Consider the following 23,116-nt stretch of genomic DNA (forward strand, 5'->3'; position numbering starts at 1 on the left):
TGCGGAGCGGACCGAAGGCCGCGTCAGCTGGACTCGTGGGGTGAGCTGGGCCGTGGCCCGAACGGGACGGAACGTGGGACGCCGGGACTGGACTCCGGGGACATTAGCGGCGGACACTCACTGTTACACTGTACGAAGTCCCTGGCGCGTAATTAAAAGTTTCTATCGAGAGCCCCCGAGCTGTGGCTTGCTCTCACTCCGCCTGCCCGCCCAAGGAGCACGCGGGGGCGGGGCGCGCGGCTGCCGGCGCGGCTCCCCGCCCCCGAGCGGCTCGGTGATGGACACCCGCCGCTTCCAACCGGAGGGGGCCCGGTGCCGAGGCCGCCCAATCGGGGGCCCCGGTGGGCGGGGCGGCCGAGCCCGTCAGATTTGGCGGTCTGGCTTCAACATGGCCGCAGCGCGCAGCGTCAACGCAGAGAGCGGCCGTGAGGAAAAGGGGCCCGAGGGGTCGTGTCCGGAATCAGGGCCCCCCGGCGCCACCATCCCGAGGGTGAAGCTCCTCGACACTCTGGTGGATACCTTCCTCCAGAAGCTGGTCGCCGCCGGGAGGTAAGGGGCACAAAGCTACGGGCGTGCGAGAGGCCCAGGGGAGGGGGCGCGGCGGCGCTGGCGGCGGCCTGGTCACGGGGCCTCGTGCCCGGGCTGTGACTGGCCGGCGTGCCGACAGTCACGTGGTCTCGCGCGCTCCGTCCGGGGGCGGAGCGGGGAGCTCGGCGCTCTTTTCACCCGCGGCCCGGGCCCCGTTGTGCGGGACGGCGGTTGGGGAGGTGTGGGGTGTCCACGACCCGAGGCGGAAGTGCAGGCGGGTCGTGGGCCGTCCGCGCGGGGGTCGCGCCGTGTCCCCCGCGGGCGGTGCTGTGGCCGTGCTCCCCGCGCGGCCCGCGCCGTAGTCCGGCACAGAGCTGCGGCCGTCCCTGCGCCCGCGGGTTCAGTCCGCGCACGTACGAGCGCCCTCCTGGCGCGCGTCCGTGGGTGGAGACGGGCAGGGGGCAGAGTAGGCACGGCGCTTGCTGAGATGGCGGGCAGGCGATGGCGTGGAGGGCAGCTCGGGGAAGGGAGCCCACCGAGGACGTGACACTGAGTGGAACCTGGAGCAGGGAGGGATGGGGGAGAGCCTACAGACGACGGACATAGCTTGTGCAAAGGCCCTGAGGTAGTCAGGTCTGCTGGGGGAGGGGAGGTAGCGGCCTTTTCGTGCAGGACCTAGTTTCCAGAGTAATTAATTTGATAAAACAATTTGTAATTATTTTTATGGAGCCGTCATAAGACACCACCAAGATCTGTCCAGGCGAGGTCCCTTCTTGGTTTTAGTGTCCCCCACCGCCCCGCTCGTTCTTGTCTTCCTCTCCCCTCTCCATAGGCCCCACTTTCTATTGGCTCTATGTCCTCCGATTATTCATTTGCGTCTACAGTGTCCCAGGCTATGTTCTGGGAGCTGGAGATGAACCTGTGATCAAGGGGCCAGGAAGGTCCCTGCTCTCCTGGAGAAGGTGCACTGGTGCCATAAAGAGAACTAAATCAGGGTAAAGGAATAGAGCAGTGGGATGGGGGCGTCTGGGTTAGCATGAGTGCAAGAAGTGACATTTGAGTATGTTCGCTTCCTTGTAAAATATGTTGTTTTGTCTGTGCATGTTTTAAGTTTATATGAATGATGATTGAGCTGCATACAGCTTTTTTCACTCAACACCATTTTTTTTTTTTTTAAAAGATCTTACCACGTCCTGTAAGTGCATGTGGTTCAGGGCTTCTCAGGCTGCTTTTCATTCCATGATTCGCATCCAGCGCTTCCCCATCCCCTGGTCACAGACCCCTGGTTGCCTCCGGACCCCGCTTCCACAGGTCATGCCCAGGTGACTGTCCTTGTCCATGCTCTTGCACAAGTGCTGGCATTTCTGGACCTAGATAACGGAGAGGGGCCCCTGGATTCTGGGGTTTACACCTACCTGTGGCTTGTCAGATTGCTTTCCAGAGAGGCTGTTCCAGTCTTCTCCATCCTCACCAGCACCGGGGTCCACCATTCTAACTCCTGCCGCTCTGAAGGTGTGGAGAGGGCTGCCCCACGGTGGTTGTAACACCCCTGCTGCCTCACAGCTTGGGACATACCCTCATTACGCTTGTCAGTCATATGGCTTTCTTTTCCGACAGCTGCCTACTCATTTCCTCCAGCTTTTTTTTTTTTGGACTCTTTTTTTTTTTTTTTTTAAGATTTATTTATTTGAGAGAGTGAGAAAGAGAGAGAGGGAGAGTATATGGGGGGGGAGGGTCAGGGGGAGAAGCAGGCTCCCCGCTGAGCAGGGAGCCCGATGCGGAACTCGATCCCGGGACTCCGGGATCATGACCTGAGCCGAAGGCAGTCGCTGAACCAACTGAGCCACCCAGGCGCCCCCAGACTCATCTTCTTAAGATTTTATTTATTTGACAGAGAGAGCACAAGCAGGGGGAGCGCCAGGCAGAGGCAGAGGGAGAAGCAGGCTCCCCGCTGAGCAGGGAACCCAACTCAGGGCTCCATCCCAGGACCCTGAGATCATGACCCGAGCTGAAGGCAGACGCTTAGCTGACTTAGCCACCCAGGCGCCCCTTCTGTAGAGTTTTAAAGTTCTTTAAAGAACTCATGCATTCCTTGGAGCACTGGGTGTTATGAACAAACAATGAATCATGGAACACTGCACCAAAAACTAATGATGTAATATATGGTGATTAACATAACAATAAAAAAATGAAAAAAAAAAGAACTCATGCATTCTTTACTAGGTCACTACCTAGTCCTTCGTAGTTTCTGTTACTATTGTGAATATTCTCTATTTTTTTTAACATTAGTTACTGATGACTCAGAGAAACTGTTGCTTTTTGTAAGATAGTTGTATCTAGCAGTCTTGCTCCACTCTTATTAAAGTATAACTTCCCTCAGAATGCACAAATCATAAATGTTCAGCTTGATAGCATTTTCACGAACGAGCACACCCATGTAACCAGCACCCAGATCAAGAAACAACCCCAGGAAGTGCTCGTATGCCCCCTTCCCATCTTTTCCTTCAGCTGAAAGGGTAACCACCTTCCTGACTTCGGTTAACCAGACATTAGTTTTGCCTGGGTTTCCGCCCCTCCTCCCCCACTTTATTAAATGGAATCCTGTGGTTTGTAATCTTTTATGTCTGACTTCTTTTCCTTGACATTGCCTTTGTGAGATTCACCCACATTGTCATCAAGGACTTGTAGCAAACAGTGATGTAATCATCTTTGCCTTTTTCCTAAAGTTCTCCACAGTGTTTAAGTTTTTGGTACGTATTTTTGGAAAATTATGAAAGTCCCTGTGTGTTTCTAGTTTTCTGAGAGGTTTTTAAAAAGTCACAATTATTTTTTTAAGTGTGTTTGTTTATGTAAGTAATGTCTACATCCAACATGGGGCTGAAACTCATAACGCAGAGATCGAGTCACATGCTCTTCTGACTGAGCCAGCCAAATGCCCCTGAAGAGTCATAATTAGATGTTGAACTTTATCAAATGTTTTCTTCCTTTAATGAGATGATCTTGAATTTTTCTTTAGTTCATTAATATTGGTGATCTCCGTTGGTTGATTTTGTGGAAGTTAAACCATCTTTGCATTCTGGGAATAAATGTACTTGATTATGGTGCATTTTTAAAATACACTGTTAGGGGGCACCTGGCTGGCTCAGTCAGGGGAGCGTGTGACTCTTGATCTTGGGGTTGTGGGTTTGAGCCTCACGTTGGGTGGAGATTACTTAAAAATAAAATCTTTTCAAAAATACACTGTTAGATTTAGTTAGATCTGTGTTCGTATGCTAGTAAGTTAATGGACCTATAATTTTTTTTTTTACTGTCCTTATTTGTTTATAGAATCAAAGATCTATTAGCCATGTATGAGGACTTGGACAGTACTCCCTCTTCTGAAACAATTTATATAAGATTGGGATTATCTGTGTCTTAAAAGTTTGCAAGAGGGGCACCTGGGTGACTCAGTTGTTAGGTGTCTGCCTTCGGCTCAGGTCATGGTCCTAGGCTCCTGGGATCGAGCCCCGCATCGGGCTCCCTGCTTGGCAGGAAGCCTGCTTCTCCCTCTCCCACTCCCCCTGCTTGTGTTCCCTCTCTTGCTGTCTCTCTCTCTCAAATAAATAAATAAAATCTTTCATTAAAAAGAAAAAATTTGCAAGAGCTCATTTAGGCCAAGAACTTTTGGGCGTGGTTGAGGACAGCGGGCGTTAAGAGCCGTGATGCTGGATGTGTCCTCCAGAGGGCACTGCAGACGTCTGGCATGGAGCGGTTTCTTGTAATGGCTACAAGTCAGCTCAGATTTGATTTCTTCTTGTGACAGAATTGCTGTTTTACAGGCATCCCCCCGACCCAAATCTGTCTCCTTTGTCTGTTATATTCTGACTTTTCAAAATGTTTTAAATTTTTATTTAAATTAAATTTTTATTATTTTCCCCTTTTCCATTATATGCTGTTTCTCTTTTTTGGACTTTGTGTAGGCAGAGTTCTCTCTGTCTTACTAATCTTTTTACAGAATTGGCTTTTAAAAAAAACTTTTGAGGTTTATTATGAGTCTCTATATCCTTGAAATCTATCTTTATCTTTATTATTTATTTGTTTTTATTTCTTTAGGTTTGTTAGTCCTTTCCCAAGTTCTTGAGTTGAATATTTAGCTCTTTTCTTTTTCAGCCTTTTTTTTGTTTTCTGAAAAATGTGCTTAAAACTACAAATTTTCCGGGCACCTGGGTGGCTTAGTCTGTTGAGCGGCTGTCTTGGGCTCAGATCCTGATCCCGGGGTCCTGGGATCGAGCCCCGCATCATCAGGCTCCTTGCTCAGTGGGGAGTCTGCTTCTCCCTTTCCCTCTGCCTGCTGCTTGTGCTCTCGCTCTCTCTGGCAAATAAATAAGTAAAATCTTAAAAAAAAGAAAAACTATAGGGACGCCTCGGTGGCTCAGTCGTTCAGTGTCTGCCTTCGGCTCAGGTCATGATCCCAGGGTGCTGGGATTGAGCCCCGCATCCATCTCCCTGCTCGGCGGGAAGCCTGCTTCTCCCTCTCCCACTCCCCCTGCTTGTGTTCCCTCTTTTGCTGTGTCTTTCTCTGTCAAAATAAATAAAATCTTAAAAAAAAAAACTATAAATTTTCGTATGAGTACTTTTGCTGGTTTCTACAAATTCTGGTATTTCATATTTCATAGTCATTTAAGTTTTTAATTGAGATATAAATTCTTATACCATGAAATTGACCCTCACAGTGCACAATGAGCGCATTCACAGAGTTGTGCACCCATCACCACTCTCTGGTTCCAGAACATTTTCATTGCCCCTCGTGTTTGTTAGCAGTCACTTCCCATTCCTCATCCCAGCTCCCAGCAGTCACCCGTCTACCTTCTGTCTGTGTGCCTCTGCCTGTTCTGGACATTTCATCTGTACAGAGCATACCACACCTGGCTTGATGTGTCCACATTCTCGCACTTCGCATAAGGAATGGTTTCAGGGTTTGTCCATGTCCCCCGTGTCAATACGTCACTCCTTTTTATGACTGAATTGTATTCTGTTGTGTGGCTTTCCCTACCACATTTCGTTTATCCTGCATTGACTGACACCCAGGTGGGGCAGTTTTCACCCTATTGTCTGTTAAAATAATGCTGCGGAGAGCATCACTGAACAAGTGTCCAGCTCTCCTGGGGATACACCTACGAGTGGAATTGTTGGCTCATGTAATAACTCTAGGTTTCACTTTTGGGGGAATTGCCAGACTTTCCCAAAGCAGCTGTGCTATTTTACATTTCCACCAGCTTGAGGTGTGGCAAGGGTTTCGATTTCTCCACATCCTCACCCACGCTCCTTACTGTTTGTCTTTTTTTTTTTTTTTTAAGATTTTATTTATTTATTTGACAGACACAGTGAGAGAAGGAACACAAGCAGGGGGAGTGGGAGAGGGAGAAGCAGGCTTCCCGCGGAGCAGGGAGCCCGATGTGGGGCTCGATCCCAGGACCCTGGGACCATGACCCGAGCCGAAGGTAGACGCCTAACGACTGAGCCACCCAGGCGCCCCACTGTCTGTCTTTTTGATGATAGCCCGTAGCCGGGCATAAAGTGGTATCTCACAGTGCCTTGGATTTGTATTTTCCTAAGGATTACCGAGGCTGAGCACATTTCATGTGCTTATTGACCATTTTTGTATCTTATTTGGAGAAATGTTGATTCATGTATTTTGCCCATTATTTATTTATATATAATTTTTTTCATTTTATTTTTGTCTTTGAAGATTTTATTTATTTGAGAGAGAGAGCGCTAGAGAGAGCAAGCACGAACGCGGGGCAGAGCGAGACGGAGAAGCAGACTCTCCGCTGAACAGGGAGCCCAATGCAGAGCTCGATCCCAGGAAACTAGGATCATGAACTGAGCCGAAGAAAGCCAACTGAGCCACTCAGGGGCCCCTTTATTTAGTTTTAAATAATCTCTACACCCAACATGGGGCTTGAACCCACAACCCTGAGATCAAGTTGCATGCTCCACTGAGTGAGCCAGCCAGGTGCCCCATATTTTGCCCATTTTTTAAGTGGGCTGTCTTTTTACTGTTAACTTGTAAGAGTTCTAATTTTGAGAAGTCCAATTTAGATCACTTATTAATGTGTATTTATTTAGATAAAAAGTTGCAGAGAATTTTTTCTTTGGTTGCGGGTGGTTTTAGTGTCATATGTGAGAAACCACTGTCTGATTCAAGGTCATGGAGACTTACACCTGTGTTTTCTTCTAATGAGTTGTATGGTTTTTGATCTTATGTTTGATCCGTTTTGAGTTTAGTTTCTGTGTGTGGTATGAGAAAGGGGTTCAACTCCATTCTTTCATATGTGGACGTAGTCATTTAAACTTATGGACTTTGTAATTTTCCTTATGATTTCTTCTTTAACCCAATGATTATTTAGTAGTATGTTATTTAGTTTCCAGACATGTGATTTTTTTTTAAAGTTATCCTTTTGTTGTGACTTCTAATTTTATCGCATTATGGTTAGATCACATGGTCTGTATGACACTGATTTTGGGGGGAACTTTTGACACTTTGAAATCATATGGCCAGTATGTGGGCAGTTTTTGTGAATGTTCCATGTGTGCTTGAAAAGAATGTGTGGTTTCTGTTTCCTGGGCGTAAAATTCTATACTTACTATCAGTTTCAACTTTTGAGTTTTATTAAAATCTTTTATATGCTCATTAAGAAAATCTTTTTGATTGAGCCATCCATTTCTTTTCAAAATCTCCAGTCACAATTTATGTTTTATTTATTTATTTATTTTTAATTAAATATTTTTATGTATTGGGAGAGAGAGGGAATGATAGAAAGGCATGAGAGGGAGGAGGGTCAGAGGGAGAAGCAGGCTCCCCGCTGAGCAGGGAGCCCCATGCAGGACTCGATCCCGGGACTCCAGGATCATGACCTGAGCTGAAGGCAGTCGCCCAACCAGCTGAGCCACCCAGGTGCCCCTGTTTATTTATTTTTAGTAATCTCTGCTCCCAACATGGGGCTGGAACTCACGACCCTGAGGTCAAGAGTCACACAGTGTACCGACTGAGCCAGCCAGATGCCCCTGATGTTTCTTAAAGTCATGACTGATCCTTTTTTTTTTCTTCATGTTTGAGATATCTCCACCGATTTAAAAATCTCTATTCATTTATTTGTAATGCTCTGAATACAATGACTTTAAAGGTACTCTGCTTTGCAGAGGAATAGATTGTTGGCAGGACTATCTACGGTCTTTCTAGAGGCTCTAGACTGATTTTTTTTGAGACTCCAACTCATGTCAATGTCTTTTTTTTTTTATTTTATTTATTTATTTGAGAGAGAGTGAGACAGAGCATGAGAGGGGAAAGGGTCAGAGGGAGAAGCAGACTCCCCACTGAGCAGGGAGCCCGATGCAGGACTTGATCCCAGGATGCCGGGATCATGACCTGAGTCAAAGGCAGTCGCTTAACTAACTGAGCCACCCAGGCGCCCCTTGTGTGTCAATGTCTTTAAAAAGCATCCAGTAGGGGCGCCTGGGTGGCTCAATTGGTTAAACATCTGCTCCGGTTGTGGTCTCAGTGTCCTGGGATCAAGCCCTGCATCGGGCCCCCTGCTCAGCCAGGAGCCTGCTTCTCCCTCTTCCTCTGCTCCTCCCCCCCTTGTGCTTTCTCTTTCTCTTAAATAAAATCTTAAAAAAAAAAATTCTAGTTTGAATAACGTCTAATCATGGGAAAATGATCACATAATGGTAAATTTTAAAATCAGGTTATGGAGGGAAGCATGCAGATCCCACATGAATATGATTTTTCTCTAATTGTATTAAAATTGCAGTTGACTAGGGTTGCCTAGCGGCCCAGTGGGTGGAGCATGCAACTCTTGATCTCAGGGTTGTAGGTTCAAACGCCTGTCTATTGAGTATAGACGTTCCTTAAATAAAATCTTAAAAAAAATAAAATTGCGACATGTTTCATTTTATCGTCATTTATTTATTTATTTATTTTTAAAGATTTTATTTATTTATTTGACAGAGACAGCGAGAGAGGGAACACAAGCAGGGGGAGTGGGAGAGGGAGAAGCAGGCTTCCCACGGAGCAGGGAGCCCGATGCGGGGCTCGATCCCAGGACCCCGGGATCACGACCTGAGCCGAAGGCAGACGCTTAACGACTGAGCCCCCCAGGCGCCCCACATTTTATAGTCATTTAAAAATGACAATTATTAATTTAGTCTGGGCTCTTTTTTTTAATCATTCCATTTTTTTAAAGTCTGAAGCATTCCGTCTGACCCTAAAAAGCTTGTCATCCCGGAGTCCCGTGCCTAACTGCCGAGGTGGGGTAGACGGAGGCGACTGGGGGTGGGATGCAGGAGAGAGGAGGGATGCGGACCCCAGGACCCCCCCTTGGGGTGGTTGGGTGGCGGGTGGTGCCATCCATCAGGAGCTGGGGGGAGAAACAGGCCTGGGGTTAAGAGCTGTTTGTACAGGTTCGGGCTTCTCTGCACCTTTGCTCCCTCCTCCCAGCGCCTGGCCAAGCCCAGGTCAGTTTCCGCCCTCACCCTCTGCCCTTCCCCAGCCGGTGGAGCAGCTCAGTGGAGCCTCTCCTCCTACCCCCGCCCCTCCTACCCCGCCAGTCCTCTCCCCTTCTCCACAGCAGCTATTGGAAATGTCCATCGTGCCCCTCAGGCCTTTCCCCTGCACCCCTGCGCCCTGCCCCTGTGCCCTGGCCGTGAGAATGATCCCCAGCACCTGGTCCGTAGAGAAAACTGAGGTCACCAGGAGGAGTTCCTGCGTCTGTGGATCTGGCTGAGAGCCGCCCAGTCCTGCGTACCCCTCGGTGTCACTCTCTCGGTGTCACTCCCCTCACATCCAAGGCTGTGGCTGCAGGCCTCTCTCTTCTAGGCACTAGTCCCCCATCTCTGGTTTTTGTCTCAGCTGGAAGCAGCTCTGCTGCCATTCCCTTGAAACGTTCTTTTCAAGGTCATTAATAACTCTTTTGCTAGGGGCACCTGGGTGGCTCAGTCGTTAAGCGTCTGCCTTCGGCTCAGGTCACCGTCCCAGGGTCCTGGGATCAAGCCCCACATCGGGCTCCCTGCTCGGCAGGAAGCCTGCTTCTCCCTCTCCCACTCCCCCTGCTTGTGTTCCCTCTCTCGCTGTGTCTCTCTCTGTCAAATAAATAAATAAATAAAATCTTTAAAAACTAAAAATAACTCTTTGTTGCTAAATAGTGTGGATATTTTTTCATATTTTGTCTACTTGCTCTCCTTGTCGCATTTGACGCTGCTTAGCCACTCCTCTGTCCTTGACACTGTCCCTTGGCTTCCCCGCAGTCTCTGCCCTTCTACCTTCTTGGGCTCCTCTTTGTCTCCTCGTCCTTGAATATGTGAGCGCTGGCCCTTCCTCATGTCCCTCCACACGTGAATGATCACATCTCATTGGATGGCTTGCTGCTTCTGACAGCCCTTGAGTGTCTGCACGGCTCCTTGCACTGGCCTCCAAGGCCCCGCGCTCTCCGGCCCCCGCCTATGACTTGTTACCTCGGGGAGACCTCCTCCTCTTCTGGAAGAGCAAGAGCTTTCTGCCTCAGGACATTTGCAATTGAGGTCTGCTCCGCCAGGAATGGTTTTCCTCCATCTCTTGGTGACCCTCTTTAAAGCCACCTTCCTCCCCTGGTTACTCTCTTTATCACGACACCTTAGTTTATGCCCCCCTAGCTCTCTGACAGTGCACAGTTCCCTTGTCCGTGTCCCCCACGTAAACCACAACGACAGGGTCGGGTCTGTTTGATTCACCGCTCTGCACTCAAGCTGATCGCGGTGCCTGGCGCCCAGGAGACACACAGTAGATAGTTGGGGAGTCCATGAGGATTCCCAGGCTGCATCTCTCCGCCAAGCGTCAGGCTCCAGCAGTCTACTCCCGGACTGTCCTTGGTGTCTCACAGAACCGTTAAGCTCAGCATGGTGGAGACAGGACAGCTGCTCCCTCTGCGGTCTCTGGCTTGGTAGAAGATACCACTGTGTGCCCGTTCTCTAAGCCAGAGGTTTGGGCGTGCTCACTAATCCCTCGCTCCAGCCAGCCACCGAGCCCCGTTGAAGCAGTTCGCTCTCAGCCTCTTCCTCCCCTCCTGTGTGCCAGTGCTCAGGTTCAGGCCCCCCATCTCACTCCGTTGCTGCCACTGCCTCCAGCCTGGCCCTCCAGCCCCAGTCCTGCCCCCTCCCGTACTGCTCACTTTGAAGCATGTCCTTCTCCTACTTAAACGGGTTAATTGGCTCAGGATGGCTTCCAGAATCAGCTCAGCACACGGGGCCATTACTCCTCGGCCCCTCCCTGTTCAGCTGTGGTCAGGGCCGTGGGTGCACACACACATGCACGTGGACACACACACGTGCCCATGAGCTCCTCTGCAGTGATCTGCTCTTTCCACTGGCCGCTTCTCCCTGCTAGGACCTCCTTCCCTCCATGCGCTGCAGTCGACTTCCTCACGTGTCCGCTGCAGCTCCCCCACCGCCTGGGCCTCCTCCTGTCCTCTGGCCGACTCCTGCTTCCCGCTTGGGTCTCAGACTTTGCCTCCTCCGAGGCATCTTCCCTGAGCTCCCTGTGAGCCCCCTCTGCTATCCTGTCTTCCTGGGATGGACCCGTCTTCCCTTTGTCACAGTATCCCCTTGAGGGCAGGGATCCTACTTGGGCATCTGTGCGTTTGTACGTTGAGTGAGGCCTGGCGCGCCATCGATGCTCGGTGTTTGTCAGGTGAATCCACGAATACAGTAGTCCCCCGTGTCCCCAGAATGGCCATCCACGGGGTCAGTCATGGTCAACCGTGGCCCGGAAGCAGATGACCCTCCTTCTGACGTCCGGCCAGACGGTCAGGAGTAGCCCAACAGTCTGTCACATGCTGACGGTGTTCACCTCCCTCATCTCGCCACGTGGGCATCTCATCATTGGGCAGCATCACAAGAAGAAGGAAGGTGAATGTGGTCCAGTAGGATATTGAGAGAGAGACCTCCCAGTGACCCAGACCCCGCCTCCGGTGGGAGGCATGCCTCGGATCCCTGAGGTTCTAGGCGTGACAAGTGTGTGAGTACTGTGTGTCATAGGAAGCCCCCCACCACCATCTGGTGACTGAACGCCTGGCCACAAGGAGTAGGTGGTTCTTCCTCCACCCAGACCTTACTGCTCAGGTCCCCGTGCCAACTGAGCACCACCCGCGGGCCCGGAATGCTGCTGCTCATCTTTATCACGGTCTGTGCAGCCCCTGGCACGTGGGAACACGCTGCCACTCCCTGGATGGCCTGGATGAGTGATTCCAGACCTCAGCAATCCCAGCTCTCTTCAGGAAACCCCAATAAATCCCTCTCTGCCCCACCAAAGAAAAACGTATTGAGAGAGAGACCACATTCATACAACTTTGATTGCAGTATGCTGTTATAAGTATATTTTATAGAACAATTATTTTTATAGTGTTGTTCATCTCTTACAGTACCTAGTTTATAAATTAAACTTTATCATAGGTATGTATGAATGTTCAGGAAAAAGCATAGTATATATAGGGGTCGGGTTTATCCACAGTTTCAGGCATCTGTTGGGGGTCTTGGAATGTATCCCCGTGGATAAGGGAGACTACTGTACAATTATCTTGATGGAATTTTTTTGTATCTTTGTGTTAATATTTATCAAATCAGAAGTCTTTTTCAGAAAAAGTATCTCAATTTCAGGTTCTCACTATTAAGTTTCTAGTAGTTTCCAAAGGGAATCCAAGCAATAAAGGGTTAGGTTAGCCCAGGGGGCCTATTTATTCATTTGAGAGAGAGAGAGGGTGCACATGAGCAGGGGGAGGGGCAGAGGGAGAAGCTGACTCCCCGCTGAGCAGGGAGCCCGATGCGGGGGGCGGGGGGGGGGTGACACAGAGATCATGACCCAAGGTGAAGGCAGACACTTAATTGAGCCACCCAGGCGCCCCTAATGAAGATTAATTTTTAAAAGGTAACTTTTTGCCACGGTTGTCATAAATCACAGACTTGTGCTGCCATCAAAGAGCATTTCTCATTTTGGCTTCCCTTTTCTTTCTTAGGCAAGGGCTGCCCAGCAGACCCGGGCCTGAGGAAGGGCAGCGGGAAGGAGCTGACCGAAGAGCACCTGCTAGCGCAGCGGGGCAGCCTTCCCGTGGGTGGGTGGTGGGGAGTGTGCAGACCTTTGCTGTGTCGGGCACCCCAGCCTCTGTCCCAGGCGCTGTGCGCCCCATCCCTGGGCTGGGACCAAGGCGCCCTCTGGTGGGCAGCCCGTGAAGGGGCGTTCGGCGGGGCCGCAATCCGCCAGGCTGCACACCAGGCCAGCAGAGCCCGGGTGAACCCGCGGAGCCACCTGCAAACCCCCACCTTGACAGACCACGAGGGCTTGGTTCTGGGCTTCAGTATATTTCTTTAAGATTCTATTTATTTATTTGTCAGAGAGAGTGCGAGCGCGCGTGTGCACAGGCAGGGGAACAGCTGGCAGAGGGAGAAGCAGGTGCTCCCCGCTGAGCACGGAGCCTGGTGCAGGCAGTCGCTTAACTGACTGAGCCACCCAGGCATCCCTGAGCTTCAGTATTTTGAAGTTAATTTTTTTTAAGTTAAACTTATGTGCTAATGGGGTGCCTGGGTGGCTCAGTCAGTGAAGCATCTGCCTTCGGCTCAGGTCATGGTCCCAGGTCCTGGGATCGAACCCTGCATCGGGCTCCCTGCTCAGCGGGGAGCCTGCTTCTCCCTCTCCCTCTGCCCCTCCTCCCGCTCGTGCTCTCTCCCTCTTTCTCAAATAAGTAAATAAAATCTTAAAATAAAATAATAAATGTGTGATAACTCAGTTTACAGTGAGTTTTTAGTGCAGTTAATGAAATATTGTGTAGGAAGGATTGAAGAGCAGGCCACTTTAGATCTCGGGGTGGTGAGTTCAAGTCCTACATGGGGCATAGAGGTTACTTTAAAAAATTAACAAAAAAGTATAAGAGAAAAACTAGATTAAAATCCATTAATAAATTCAGTAAATACATTTGAAACAGTAACTTTGATGATAAATGTAGCCCTCTTTGCGGGGGGCACAACTTAGCATCTCTCTGTCGTGGGGCCAGTGGGTTCTTCCTGCCACTGGGCTGGCTTCTGTGCAGGCATCTGCCACCAGGACCCTTTTACAAAGCACTTGCCTTCTGCAAGGAGACTTCTCAACTCTGGGAAGCTAACTTTTTTTTTTTTAAGATTTTATTTATTTATTTAGCAGAGGGAGACAGAGCAAGAGAGGGAACACAAGCAGGGGGAGTGGGAGAGGGAGAAGCAGGCTTCCTGCTGAGCAGGGAGCCCGATGCGGGGCTCAATCCCAGGACCCTGGGATCATGACCTGAGCCGAAGGCAGACACTCAACGACTGAGCCACCCAGGCGCCCCATCCCGGAAGCCAGCTTACTGTTCGGCACCTCTGAGGGGGGCAGTGAGGACTGTTTTCCTGAAATTAGGGATACTAATTGTAGCTAGCGTGGCGCTTGTCAGTGAGCTGGGCACTGTTCTAAGTACTTTACATATGTGACCTCACAGTAATTCTGTGAGCGCGGACACACTTACTATCGCCACTTGACAGAGCAGAACCTGAGGCTGGGAAAGGTAAAGAAGTAGTCACAGATCACTCATCTGATGAGCGGTAGAGGTAGGATTTGAACCCAGACAGGCAGGCCAGATTCCGCAGACCCAGTGCACGTAGCCAGCACGCAGCTGGGTAGCCCCATGCGTACCCTTGGAAGGCCAAGGCCAGGGCACCGTTCCAACAGAGAGCCAAAGGGGACTTGCAGAGGGGCCACCGGGGCTGCTCATGAGCGAGGGCTCCCCCGCCCCAGCAGTGCGTGCCTGCTGGCCTGGAGTCCAGGGTGCTGGGGGCGGGGCTGGTCCGCAGCCGCATCAGACAGTTCTGGGCACCCGGAAATCCCAGTGATCCTAGTGACGTTGCAGGCGGCAGGGCGGCCCGGCATGTTTTCTAAAATGCATCACTTTTCCTGCTTCTCCCTTAGAGTATTTTTTTAGGAGATTGACAAGGGCATTTAAACCATTCCCAAGCCTGCCCTGGCTCTCGAGAAGGGAATTCCTGGGGGGGGGGGGGTTGGAGGAAGGTGGACAAAGGCACGCGCACCAGCTAGAGGATGAGGAAGCCCTGGGCGTGCAGTGTCCACCACGATGACCGCAGCTCACGCCACTCTGGGAAGAGCGTCTGTTGCAAGAATTCCCATCACGAGGAAAGCTTTTCTTCCCTGTTTTTTGTGTCTCTGTGAGCTGGTGATGGGTGTTGACTACACTTTCTGTGCTCATCACTTCACTGTATATGTGAGTCAAAGCATCATGCTGTGTGCCTTATACAAGGAGGCAATTATATCGCAGTAAGACTGGAAACAAAGCGAAGATCCCGTCCTCCTGTCTCGCTGACACCAGCCTCCAGTCTGGCTGCCTTCCCTCCATGCCCGTGCAGCAGGCATTCACCATTTGGGGATCTGTGCGGACGGGCTTCACTTTCACTGAGTCCTCAGAGCCCATCGGGGCTGTGGGAAGAGCTCCGCGCAGCACTGGCGCGCAGACGGCTGGCCCCCGGCCCCTGCCCCGGGCCCTCGCCGCTGCTGGCTGCCTGAGTGCAGGACAGGGGCCTACTCAGACCCTCTGCCGTCAAGTGGGCCGGGTGGAGGAACAGGATCTCCAGTGTCCAAGCCAAGCCCATCTCAAGCCACAATTACCCAGTTTCAGTTCCAGCCCCACTTGGGCAGGCGTCCTGCGTCCCCACATTCCTCGTGTAGCCACAGACTGCGTGGCGAGGGGGGCTGGCGGCACACAAGATGCCTGGGGCCCCACCGAGGCTGAAGGGTGCCCGCCATCCGTCCCGTGCCCTGGCCACGGGTGCCAAGGTTTAGCCCCCACGGGGTGTCGGCGTCCAGTGTGGACCGTCACAACAGGGAGAGACCGTCCCCTCCTGTGGAGCCACCGGCAGAGGCTTGCAACCACCCTCCAAAAATAAAGCCCAGGCTTACTGCGTTTGCCAGTTGCCAAGGTGTAAACGCTCAATCCAGAGTGCCAGAGAGATGGTGGTGGTGGACCTTACAGAGTGTTTCCACACAGAGGGTGTCAGCTGTCTCCAGAGCACCGAGGATGTGCTGCGTTAGGAAGTCGTGTGTTTTGAGTAGTTAGTACCATTTCTTTTAACATTTACTGCCAGATTATATAACTTAGTGTTCAGTGCGGCCGTGTTGAACAGCAGGCTCACAGATTTCCTGAAAACATAGCAGGTGTCCCTTGCAAGCCCCTGTGCGCTCTCGAGTGTCACCCGCTCCACAGACATTGTGTAGGGCAGGACCTGGGCAGGGAGGCCGAGAGCCATGAGAAGGGGGGACCAGCAGTGATTCCCCGGGTGGGGTGGGGGCTAGGCGCCGGCTTCCAGGGACCCAATCCCCTGTGTGTCCCATGGCCCCCCAGCCTGACCACACAGCTGAGGAGCATCCGGACCCACAGCTGAGCACAGATGTGGGCTGTTACGTGCTTGGGGACTCCCTGGCTCAGACACTTCCTGCAGGTCACTGAACACCCCCCACCCCGGCTTAAAGATGATCCCAAGACCCTTTTCCTTCAAAGCGCCCTCCACAAGTGGCCGTCCCCATGGTCACGTGTGTTTCTGTGTCTGCTGGCATCTCTCTCTGCCTGAAGCTCCAGGAGGGCCGTGCAGCCTCCCTCCCCGCAGAACACCCAGTACCTGGTTGGCGGCCAGCACAGCAGGCAGCGCCGAACCTTGGCAGAAGGTGAAGGGCCCGAGGGAGAAGGTAGAGACACAAGAACGCAGGGAGTGGGGAGACAAAAGGCAAGAGACTTTTAAGAGAGCAAGCCACTGGGAGCGTCCTGGGTACCCTCTGACCTTCCCAGCTACGAGGGTGGATCAGGGACCCAGCTCTCAACTGCCAGTGACAGAGGCCTGATTCTAAAAGACATGAACAGGGGCGCCTGGGTGGCTCAGTCGGTCAAGCGTCTGCCTTCGGCTCAGGTCTTGATCTCAGGGTCTTGGGATCGAGCCCCACGTGGGGCTCCCTGCTCAGCGGGGAGCCTGCTTCTCCCTCTGCCTGACACTCCCCCTGCTTGTGCGCTCTCTTTCACGCTCTCTCCCTCTCAAATAAATAAATCTATTAAAAAAAATTTTTTTAAATGGCGTGAACAGTAAGAGGAATCCATTACCCTGCTAACTAGCAGCCCCAAGGTGGGGTGGCTCTAGTTTGGTGTCTTCAGCAGCTTGATGATGTCCTCAGACACCCCAGTTCTTCTCTTCCGTTCAGCCTCCTTAGGGGATGAACTCTGCCCTCAGGCCAGGGCCCCCACGATGGCTGGGAGCTGGAGACATTGCCTCCAGCACGTGTAGTCACATCCTGCAAAAGGGGCATCCCTCCCGTGTGGCTCCTTCCAGGACGAAGGCTACCTCTGCCTGCGGCCGCGTGCCCTGCCCTGGCCCAGCCCGGCGAGGGGGCGGGGACGACCAGAGTTCCTCAAGGACCGCGGCCCGCACCAGCAGCAGCGCCCCCTGGGAGCTGGTTGGACGGGGGGGGGGGCCTGAGCTCGGCTGGGCTCTGCTGAGGGACAGGGCTGCGGGCGGGTCTGGAGTCAGGAGGCTGTGGGTTCTCTCCCTGGGGACAGGTGAGGCCTCTCGCACCCACAGCCATTACCCAGGGCCGTGGAGTTGACTGGACCCCGAGCCCCACGGCCGGGGGGGGCAGGCTAGCTGTGCATGTGACCCTCCATCTTACTGTCTCTCCTTCCTGCCAGCTACCAGAGATTCACTGACTGTTACAAGCACCTCTACCAGCTGCAGCCTGAGATGACACAGCGAATCTATGACAAGCTCGTCACCCAGTTGCAGACATCTGTCCGGGTGAGTGGCAAGGAACACAGCAGGGGGCGCTGGCTCGGGCCGTCTGGGTCCTCAGTGCTCAGAGCTGCCCGCCGTGGCCGCCGTCCATTCCCCGGCGTGTCCCTCCTCTCGTGGTCCAGTGCCATGTCCCCGTGCTGTCTGCCGCAGGGGCTCCTGGCCTCCTCGCATCCCCAGCACCTGGTGCAGGGCCAGGTGCAGAGGAGACACTTAACTGTGCAATTCCGTGGAGCTGTGTGCTACAGGGAGTACCAAAGATGACAGGACTGTGTTCGTGTCTTTAAGGAATATGGTGATCTCTTCGGAGGGCTCCATTCCCGTGCCCTCGTGCTCCGGGGCGGGGCGGGGGGGGGACGGGCAGGAAGCACCAGGGTGTGTCTGTGGCACCAGCAGCTGGGCCTGGGGCTGCAGCATCCCAAGGTGTTGGGCAGGCTCTTCTCAAATGTTTTCCATTTGATACTTCCTGTTTTTAGTTATTAAAGTCACATGGAGGGAAGTTGGAATGTTGGGACAAAGACACCGGAATCAGCCCAGATCTTACTGAGTCCTGCCCACGGCTTGGTCTGTTTTCACTGTGGCCTTGTCTGGTGTCATTAGAGCTCTTTCCTGCTTGCTCTTCAGGAGGAAATCTCTGAGATCAAAGCGGAGGGGAACCTGGAAGCGGTCTTGAGCTCCTTGGACAAGATCGTGCAAGAAGGCAAAGACCGCACGGAGCCGGCCTGGTGAGAAGGGCCTCGGGGGCGTGCCAAGCCCGTCCTCCCCTCCGGGGAAGGAGAAGAGCCCCATAGCCGGCGCGTGCTGTCTGGGGCTTGGGGCCGACCGGGGGAGGCCGTCCTTGCAGGGGGCTCATTTCAGGACCCATCTGCCCGTCGGCAGGAGGTGGAAGGGTGGATTTGCAGTCTCTGTCAGGCGGGCCTGGCGTCTGGGTTTTATTCACTTGTCCATTTAACAGTATTTAGGGGACACCTACTGTACGCCCCAAACGGTTTTACATGCCTGGGATTCAGTGCTGAACAGAGCTGCTGCCCTGGGGGCTGACGTCCCTGCGGGCAGCCTTGTGGCCTGGGGCGTCCCACGCCGAGCTCCTGCCTCCCCCGACCTTCCCTGCCTGAACTGTCTTAGGCCAGAGCCAGGAAACACCTTCCTTTTGCTTTCCAATTTTTTTATGCTCTGTGATCTTAACACATAAGAGAAATGAGTTTTAGAGCTGAAAACAAATTTTTTAAAGAACCTCTGGTGGCTTCCACCCCACTGCCCATTGGAACCAACCCATCCCCTCGCTCTGAGCTTTCAGGACCCCCGTCCTCCTGACTCCAGACCCGCCTGCCTCATCTTCCCACGTTAGCCAGCACTTGCTGGGGCCCCTCCGGGTCCCCCAGTCTCCAGCTCACTGTCTGAGGAGCGGGTGCGCAGGGTCCCACGGACAGAGGCAGTAGCTGGAAGGTCGCCTCCGGTCCTGGAGCGCTAGACATGGGGGGCGGTGCATGCAGCTGGGCCGGCTTGGGTGCAGACGTGGGCAGGGAGAGCGGGGAGAGGGGGTCCCTGGGCGCCGAGCTGAGCGCCAGCCGGTGAGTGTACCAGTGGAAGCCCGCCCCACTGGAGGCTGCAGGTGGGAGGCCACGGTGGCCTCACCCACACACGCCCCCCCACCCCGTCCACTGGCCCCGGTGGGATCGCAGGCGCCCCAGTGGGATCCCGGAGGAAGACATGCGGAGCGCCCTGGTGCCCTACTTCGTGCAGCAGCGGGACGCCCTGCAGCGCCGTGTGCACAGACAGGAGGCCGAGAACAGGCAGCTGGCCGAGGCCGTCCTGGCCGGGCGGGGGCGGGTGCAGGAGCTGCGGCGGCAGGGCAGGGCGCGGCAGCAGGCCTGGCAGGTGAGTGTCCCAGGCATGGTCCCCGGCCCAAGGGACCGGCTCCTCCCGTTAGGGTTAGTGCTCCGTGGCTGTGGGGTTCTCCACGTGACCGATCCCCAGGAGCTTTAAAACGTGCACATTAGGGGGTGCCCCGGGGGGGGGTGCAGCCAGTTGAGTGTCCAATTCAGTTTGGGCTCAGGTGGTGATCTCAGTGTCATGAGATCGAGCCCCATGTCGGCCCTGCACTCAGCGAGGAGTCTGCTTGAGATTCCCCCTCTCCCTCTCTCCCTCTCTCCCTTCCTCTCTCTCAAAGAGTGGCTCCAGTCCAGGGTTGTGGGCAGGGCTCGAGGGGCTGCACCACTGTTGGGCTCGCTCCGTCATCCGGATGGCCGACTTGTGTTTACTTATAACCACTTGGTGGGTCCATTCCTGGGGCGGGCCTTCCTGTTCCTCACAGCAGTGGGTCCCCAGATCCCTGGCTCCCGGGTCCCCGAGCCTTGGAGAGCCGGCAGCAGGAGCAGGCCCAGTGGCTCTTCTTGTCCTCACCCCGTCCCCGGCTCCGGGGCCCTGGGCAGCAGGCAGCCACTCCTTCCACACCGTCCCGGGGGAGAGAGGCCTGGAGTCGAGCCGAGTGGGAGGAAGCGTTTGGGTTTTCTCGAGCCGCGTTCGTCCCCTCCTCTTCCAGGCCCTGCGCAGAGAACAGACGGAGCTGCTGGGTGTGCTGGGGGAGCCCGAGTGAGGAGGCGGCGGCCAGACCAGGGCGGTCGGGGTCAAGGGCCTGGGCAAGCTGCCTCTGAGGACCACTGAAATCATGCCCAGTCCCTGAGCAGGGATGGAATGAGCTGGGGGATGAGACCCGACTGTCTCTCCTGCTTTGGGGCTCCCTTGGGGTCACACACGCAGCCCCTCACCCCTTTCAGACCCTTCCCTGTTTTCTTCTAACTTGAGGACTGTCGGCCAGCTCCCGTGCTGGGAATCAGGCACCGGGCTCTCTGTCCTCCGGGTCAGGGCCAGCCGGCTGCCGCGCCCGTTGCTGAGCGCCCCCGGACCTGGCTCCGGGAGTCTGTGTTCGGTCTGCCCTGATTGCCCCCTTGCCAGTCAGCCCGAGGGACCGTGCCGTGTTCTCCCCACATCCATAAATAAACTTCCTCCACTTCCTCCCTTGTAATCTGTGAGGCTGCTGCTTCTGCCGGGCCTCTCCAGCCTCTCCTGGGCCAAGGCCCCCCGCAAGGCCCCAGCGCTGCTCTGAGAGCCTCCGGGCTGGGCTGGGCTGGCGGGGGCTCACCCGACCGTCACGTGCAGGGGAACGGCGAGCCCCTCGGCGTGGAGACCAGGACCCCCGGGTCCCACCCTCTTCTCTTTGCCCCTCGGACTCATTGTGAGAAAGCCCCGGGCGGGCCTCCCTCAGTCTTGCGCATGGTGAGCGTGCACACGCGCACGCAGATGGGCGCTTCCTCTGACCGGCCGGTGAAGTGGATGGGTACACGTGGGGCGCAAAACTGTTTTCCCTGGAGAGGGCCTCACCCCGCGGAGGCTTGGTTGGGTCTGTCTGGGGGCACTGGGGACACTCAGGCAGATGTCAGGGGGCCCTTGCTGGCCACCTTCCTGCCTGGACCAGAGCCCAGTGGGGCTGCAGCATTCACACGTGAGACCCCCCTCATGCCCGGCCGCAGGCCGTGGGGTGGGCAGTGAGGCCGGGCTCGAGGACACCCTCCCTGCAGGCGGGGCTGAGTGGACGTGGCCCTCGGCTGTGCTGGGATGGGGTTTTTCGGGCTGGACGTCTGTGTCTTGATAGACAGGCCCCTACAGTTGTTAACCTCGAGGAGGCCGCCAGGGCAGAAGGAGGGTCAGAGGGTCAGAGGCGCGCTCCGTCTCCCAGCTCCTCACAGGCCCTGCTTCTCCCCCATGCGAGGGATTCCGGGAGAGGGTCCCCACTGCCCTGAACAGAAGAGCTGTCTTTTATCTGACAGCCCACCTCGGACGGTTTCGGGTCCCTGGCCTGCCATTACTGGGCATTGCTGGCCGCAGGGGCAGGGCACCTCTGCCTCCGGATGAACCATCGCTGCCTCCGGCCCCTTCCTCCCTGCGGTTTGGCTCCTGCCCTCAGGGCCAACAGTGCAAATCCCAGCCTTCCAGAGGCAGCCCGGCTCTACTGGAGTCTATTTTAGACCTGGAGCCCCCTTTCTCCCCAGGCTCCCCTCCCGCCTCTCCCGGCCTGCCCTGCTGGTGCTCAAACTGAGGCTGGAGCTGGGGACGGGGTACACCCCTTGGGGAGGGGCTGGGCCTGCCCAGGCAGCTCTAGTTCCAACCACAACATCCTTTGGGGTTTGGCCTTCAGAGCTGGGGCGGATGGCTTCCAAGTAGCCCTGGCAGATCCCCCCGTGACCCACCCACAATATGGTGGGTGCCGCTGCCGCCGCCGCCCCCCCCCCCCGCCGCCTCCAGGGCACAACCCAGAGTATAAAGGGTGCTGGCCGCACGGCCAGAATCGGACCAGCTGAGGCCCAGCAGCAGCCCGGCAGCCGCCCCCAGACACGGACAGACAGGACACTCCTGCCGTGAGGCCCGTGACAGTCCTCCCCCTACTGGCCCTGGCCGCACTGTGCCTGGCTGGCATGGCGGGTGAGTGCCCCGGCTCAGGCCCGGCCTCCCCTCCCCCCACTTCCGGTCCAAGCACCCTCCTGCAGGCTCTGTCCTGGTGGGGGAACCCCAGGGACCGAGCAGGGGTGAACCGGGCCCTCTCCTTTGCAGATGCGAAGCCCAGCGGTGTGGAGTCCTGCAGAGGTGCAGGTATGAGGCAGGGCCTGGTCAGGGGCGGGCGCGCATCACCCCATGGGGCTGCCCGCCACGTGCCTCCCAGACCCTGAGCCACCTGATCCCTGCCTTTTCTGCTCCACAGCCTTCGTGTCCAAGCAGGAGGGCAGCGAGCTGGTGAGGAGGCTCCGGTGTTACCTGGACTCCGGGCTGGGGTGAGTGCTGTCCAGGGCCCAGCCTGGGGGATGGGCAGGGAGAGGGCAGCCCCCTGCCCGGGGCTCGGCGGACCCCCCCCCCAGGGCCATGGGAGGAGAGGGCAGGCATTTGTCGTGGAGGCTGATGCCGCTGTCTTGGTGTGTCAGAGCCCCAGCCCCCTACCCGGATCCCCTGGAGCCCAAGAGGGAAGTCTGCGAGCTCAGCCCCAACTGTGACGAGCTGGCTGACCACATCGGCTTCCAGGACGCTTACCAGCGCTTCTATGGCACAGTCTAGAGAGGGCAGCAACCCCCCCAACCCCGGCTCCCCTCCCCTCTCCCTGGCCCCCCTGCCCCGCAAGTGTGGGGTCCCCATCATCCCAGCTGCTCCAGAATAAACTCCGGAAGAGGAATTTGTGGGGCTGCGAGTCTTTGTCCATCTGTGGAGTTTGGGGGGATGGTTGTGGATGGGAGTGGAAAGGAGGTGTACCCTCTTCAGTCTCAGAAAGTACTTCCCCAAGTCTGCTGTCGACTGATTTATTTGTACCCGCCTCGTCTGGAAGCATCGAAAGGAGCTTCGTAAAAGTCTAATTATTAGGGTTCCCCCTCTAGCCCAGCACCCCTCCCCCACCCCACCCCCCGCACCACCCGGGACACCCACATAGACCCAAAGGCCTGGACACCTTGAGCACACAGCTGTGACCAGGGCAGACAGACTCTTCCCGGTGGGCCGAGAGCTGTCAGGAGATGGTGCTGCCCGGTTTGGGAGGCGAGGACGGCCGCGGGTCTCCGGGCCGGGCGCACGAGCACGCGGGGTGGGCCTAGGTTAGTCGTGTTAGGGATCCCCCGGGCTTGGCAGAGACTTGCAGGCAGGAACAGGACCAGGTGTCAGGATCCCGGCACCTCCCTGCCCCCAGCTCCAGCCTGGACAC

The 23,116-nt window shown here is 55.0% G+C and overlaps 1 protein-coding gene across 1 annotated transcript; it reads left to right on the top strand.

Moving 5' to 3' along the window:
• Nucleotides 1-354: 354 nt before the first annotated feature.
• Nucleotides 355-22,584, top strand: BGLAP (bone gamma-carboxyglutamate protein). The gene is given in 9 exon segments (XM_028090331.2): nucleotides 355-549; nucleotides 17,280-17,385; nucleotides 18,004-18,104; nucleotides 19,062-19,261; nucleotides 20,551-20,559; nucleotides 21,694-21,858; nucleotides 21,988-22,026; nucleotides 22,136-22,205; nucleotides 22,353-22,584. Coding segments are annotated over 9 exon segments (981 nt in total). The 5' UTR covers nucleotides 355-388; the 3' UTR covers nucleotides 22,483-22,584.
• Nucleotides 22,585-23,116: the final 532 nt, after the last annotated feature.

This window comes from Eumetopias jubatus, unplaced genomic scaffold (genome assembly GCF_037043125.1).
Source record: "Eumetopias jubatus isolate StellerSeaLion01/CBP00866 unplaced genomic scaffold, mEumJub1_p1.0 scaffold_12, whole genome shotgun sequence".
NCBI lineage: Eukaryota > Metazoa > Chordata > Mammalia > Carnivora > Otariidae > Eumetopias > Eumetopias jubatus.